Below are 4,874 nucleotides of genomic sequence, written 5' to 3'. Positions count from 1 at the left end.
CTGGAGACCCCCCCTCCCAGCCCCCAGAGCAGGGTCACCCCCAGCAGGTCCCACAGGAGCCTCCAGAGGGGCTGGGGTGTCTCCAGAGAAGGAGCCTCCACAGCCTCTCTGGGCAGCCTGGCCCAGGGCTCTGCCACCCTCCCAGGCAACAAGTTCCTCCTCCTGGGGAGCTTGACCCTCCTGTGCTCCAGCTTGTGCCCATGGCCCCTTGGCCTGTCCCTGGGCAGCCCTGAGCAGAGTCTGGTCCCCCCCTGCTGACCCCCTGCAGATCCTGCTCAGCCTTGAGGAGACCCCCCCTCAGGCTCCTCCTCTCCAGCTGAACAGCCCCAGCTCCCTCAGCCTTTCCTCCCAGGCAGATGCTCCAGCCCCTCAGCACCTTGGGGGCCCTGCCCTGGACTCTCTCCAGCAGCTCCTTGGCCTTCAGCCCCAGAACTGGGCACACAAGCCCCGGGAAGGCTGCTGGAGGCAGGAGATGGACCCTGGAGCTCTGGGGTTACTCACACTGACGTTCAGCTCGCCCAGGTAGAAGCCCAGCAGGGCAGCACTGAGCTGCACCGCGCGCTGCCGCTCCTGCTCCCTCGGGGACCTGATCCAGGGGCCCAAGTGCTGCAGGGGAGAAGCAGCAGGAGGTGAGATAAAGGGGAAGGGCCTCAAGTTGTGCCAGGGGAGGCTGAGGTTGGATCTGGGGAACAATTCCTGCCTGGCAAGGGTTGGCAGGGCCTGGCCCAGGCTGCCCAGGGCAGGGGGGGAGTCCCCATCCCTGGAGGGGTTTCCAAGCCCTGGGGATGGTGCTGAGGGACACGGGGCAGTGGGGAATGGGCAGGGCTGGGGGATCCTAAAGTTCTTTTCCAAGCCAAACCATTCCATGCTTTGCCCAGATGTTCTCCAGCCCAGCAACCCCTTATCTTCAGGGCAATGTTGGGTCTCTGCCTCTTGGTGGGCTTGTGTGTGTGTGTGTCCATCCCTCCCACCAGGGACCTCCTCATCAGCCACCCTTCCTGGGCACCAGCAGGCACATCCAAGGGGGGCAACCACATCCTTCTTCCCCTCCAGACCTTGCCCAGCCCCTGCAGGAGGTGGGACAGGGCATCCTGGCACACAGAGAGGACCAGCCTCACTAGTTCCTCCTCTGGGTCCAAAGCTGTGTCTGCCTGCTGACCTCTGGTGGATCCGTGCCCACCTTGGGCTCCCCCACCCCTCCCTGCACACCCCACCACGTCCATCCAGGCTGCACCTACTGCAAACATGTCCTGCAGCCCGTGGGGGGTCAAGTTCCTCTGCAGGAGCCTCTTCAGCAGGTCCTTGAGGGCACTCATGGTGTCATCATACAGCATCTGAGGAGGAAGGAGTCACCACAGGCTCCTCCAGCACCTCATCCCACCCCCCAGAGCCAGCCCGGGCACGGGGGGAGGGACAGGACCCCTCTCTGCATCCATTCTCAGCTCGGGGGACATTCCCTGGTGCTGGGGGACAAGTCACAACCCCCCCCAGCCTGGAGGGAAAACACAGCAGGGACTGAAGCCCCGTCGAGAGGGACAGGATCTGAGGAGGGTTTGGGATGGAAGGGAAACCCTCTGAGGAGGGTTTGGGACCTTAAAGGTCATCGAGTTCCAACCCAGAGTCAGCAGTGGTGGCCGTGACCTTGAGTGAGGACCAGGGCTGAGCACAGCACAAAGAGGCTCCTGTGGCCCCTTCCCAGAGGGGAACTTGGTCCTTCTCCCCAGGAGGGGGGGGTAAATTCCAACGAGCCCTTTGAAGATGCTTGTGGGTTCCTTGTGGGATAAACACCAACCAAGGAAAGCTGGAAAGGCTTCAGCAAAGGGGGCTGAGGGGAGACCTGCTGGCTCTGCAGCTGCTGAGAGGAGGTTGGAGCCAGGGGGGTCGGGCTCTGCTCCCCAGGAACAAGCCCTGGGCCAAGAGGGAACGGCCTCAAGTTGTGCCAGGGGAGGTTGAGGTTGGATCTGGGGAACAATTCCTGCCTGGCAAGGGTTGGCAGGGCCTGGCCCAGGCTGCCCAGGGCAGGGGGGGAGTCCCCATCCCTGGGGGGGTTTCCAAGCCCTGGGGATGGTGCTGAGGGACACGGGGCAGTGGGGAATGGGCAGGGCTGGGGGATCCTAAAGGGCTTTTCCAGCCAACCCCAATAATTCCACGACTCTGAGTGAGCCTGGGAGCAGCTCCTGGAGCCCCCACCTCCTTCTCCAGGACCTCAGCCCCGCTCTCGTCCCGCTCCCTGCCGCTGTCGGGGGGCAGGGCCAGCACCCCAGCCAGGCACGTGTCCACCAGCTCCGTCCTGTCGGGGTCACTCAGCTGGGGCTCCAGGGCCCTGCTCCCACGTTAAGGAATCACAGCATCACCAGGGCTGGAAAAGACCTTTGGAGATCATCAAGTCCCCCTCTGTGCCCTGACACCCCCACATCCCGGGCAGCAAGTGCCACCCCCAGCCTTTCCCTGAGCACCCCCAGTGGTGCCTCCAGCACCTCCCTGGGAAGTCCATCCCAGTGGGTCTGTGGATGTGGTGTTGGGGGATGTGGTTGAGGGGAGAACTTTGCAGAGCAGGGATGATGGTTGGACTGGGTGATCCCGAGGGGGCTTCTCCAACCTGAACAGTTCCATGATCCCAACGAACGTCTGATCCCCCTCCCGGGGAGGAAGCACCTCCTGATGTCCAAGCCAAACCTCCCAGGAGCAGCTTCAGGCCAGGCCCTCCTGCCTTGTTGCTGCTTTCCTGGCAGGAGATCCTGCCCCCCCAGCAGCAGGGATGCAGCCCTGGCAGCCCCTTCCCCCGGGCAGGGCAGGGGGGGTTTCCTGCCCTCCTGGCCCCACATTCCCAGGGTCTGTGCTGGGTCACACCAACCCCCCTTTTTTTTCCCCCCCGCCCAGGACCACCCTGCCCAGCTCCAGCGTGTGCCCATCCCTGGGGAGGGGGTCTGGGCTCCCCGGGGAGGGGTCTGGGCCCCCGTGGGAGGGCTGGGAAGGATACAGCAGGTGGGAGCAGGTGAGCATGGCGCGCTGCCGGACCCGCGTGCGCAGCGCGTCGGGGGGCTCGGCCCTCAGGAACTCCTGGGGGGCAGAACCAGGGGATGGTCACAGGCACATCCAGCCCCGTCCCACCCCTGGGCCAGGAGTCAGGAGCCACAGCTCACCAACCTGACCCCACACACCTCCCCTTGGACAGCACGGACATGGGGATCATCGTGGAAACATGGGATGGGGTGGGGGGACCTCAAAGCCCACCCAGTGCCCCCCTGCATGGGCAGGGACACCTCCCAGTGCCCCCCCTGCATGGGCAGGGACACCTCCCAGTGCCCCCCTGCATCCCAGGCCCCCCCCCCATGGGCAGGGACACGGTGCTGATCCTGGAGCAAAGGAGGCTGAGGGGAGACCTGCTGGCTCTGCAGCTGCTGAGAGGAGGTTGGAGCCAGGGGGGTCGGGCTCTGCTCCCCAGGAACAAGCCCTGGGCCAAGAGGGAACGGCCTCAAGTTGTGCCAGGGGAGGTTGAGGTTGGATCTGGGGAACAATTCCTGCCTGGCAAGGGTTGTCAGGGCCTGGCCCAGGCTGCCCAGGGCAGGGGGGGAGTCCCCATCCCTGGGGGGGTTTCCAAGCCCTGGGGATGGTGCTGAGGGACACGGGGCAGTGGGGAATGGGGAGAGTTGTGTTATGGTTGGATTTGATAATCATAAAGGTCTTTTCCAACCAGAATGATTGGGCAGCAGGCCCAGGGGGGGCAGCAGGTCCAGGGGGGGCAGCAGGTCCAGGGGGGTCAGGACCCTTCCCCACAAGAGCCCAGGGGACACATGGGGACAGTGCAGAGCAAACCCCCCCTTCCCACAGGGCACCCAGGGATGGAGCAGCTGTTCCTGCACTTAACCCTCAGCAAGGTGGCTCAGGGACCTCCCTGGTGTCCCCCAGCCCAGCCCCCCAGCCAGGCCACCCTCCTGGCCCTGCTCTTACCACCATCTGGGCCACCAGCTCAGCTTTACGGGACAAGATGAAGTCCCCACACTTCCCCCCATTGCAGATGGCTTGGCTGATCATGCAGATGCTCCTGATGAGGCAGAGCTTCAGGGTCAGGTCCTGAGAGCAAGAACCCGGGGTGAAAAGTGACCACCAGGCTCAGCACCACAGCTCAGCACCCTCCCCAGGGCTGGTGGCCCCTCCAAGAGCACTGGCTGAGCACAACCAGGCTCTCTGGTGACCAGGGGGCATGAAGACACCCTGTCCCCAATGCCCAGGTCACCAGGAGCTTCCTGGCAGCACATGGGATGAGGACAATCCTCCAAGGTCTCCCTCCTCCCCTCCAAAGCAGCACCCTGAGCAGGCAGATGCTCCAGAAGCTGGAGGAGCTTTTCCTCCTGGACAGATTGGGGTCCAGGGCAGTGGACACGGGGCCCAGAGGAGCCACCCCCATGGGAAGCACCTCCCTGGTCCCAGCCCTCAGGAGGACACGGAGCCAGGGGAGGGTTGGAGTGAGAAGGTCCCAGCCTGGGGGCTGGAGATGCTCTGCAGAAGCTGTTAGTGCCAGCAGGAGCCCAGGAGGAAAAAGCATTAGTGGAGCCAAGAGGAGGAGCCCTTGGCCTGGAGCTCAGCTGGACTCTTTGCTTGGGCAGAAACAACAAGAGGGACAGAAAACCAGGTCCCCTGGTTCCCCCAGGGCAGTAACTGGGGCTCCAGGAGCTGCCCAGGGAGGGGAGGGTCTGGGGGAGGGAGGCAAAGAAGTTCTGTGGATTTGAGCTGAGCAGGGGATTCCACAGCTGGATCCCCAGGGAAAAATGGGGGTGGGAGCAGAGGGGCTGCCATGGGCAGGGGGCACAGGGGCTGCCATGGGCAGGGGGCACAGGGGCTGCCATGGGCAGGGGGCACAGGGATGGTGAGCA

At 64.3% G+C, this 4,874-nt stretch overlaps 1 protein-coding gene across 1 annotated transcript in view; it reads right to left on the bottom strand.

Moving 5' to 3' along the window:
- LOC104386251 (maestro heat-like repeat-containing protein family member 1) overlaps nt 1-4,874 on the bottom strand; it is a gene marked incomplete at its 5' end in the record, with an annotated part of 45,205 nt that overhangs the window by 15,343 nt on the left and 24,988 nt on the right. The window contains 5 exon segments of the mRNA XM_009994863.1: nt 498-606; nt 1,239-1,334; nt 2,206-2,323; nt 2,981-3,060; nt 3,952-4,074. Of these exon segments, the coding sequence (XP_009993165.1) occupies nt 498-606; nt 1,239-1,334; nt 2,206-2,323; nt 2,981-3,060; nt 3,952-4,074 (526 nt within the window).

The sequence above is a fragment of the Chaetura pelagica genome, unplaced genomic scaffold, assembly GCF_000747805.2.
Source record: "Chaetura pelagica isolate M959 unplaced genomic scaffold, ChaPel_1.0 scaffold1560, whole genome shotgun sequence".
NCBI classification, from domain to species: domain Eukaryota; kingdom Metazoa; phylum Chordata; class Aves; order Apodiformes; family Apodidae; genus Chaetura; species Chaetura pelagica.
The sequence above is the reverse complement of the archived record's forward strand: the minus strand, read 5'-3'. Positions and strand labels throughout refer to the sequence as shown.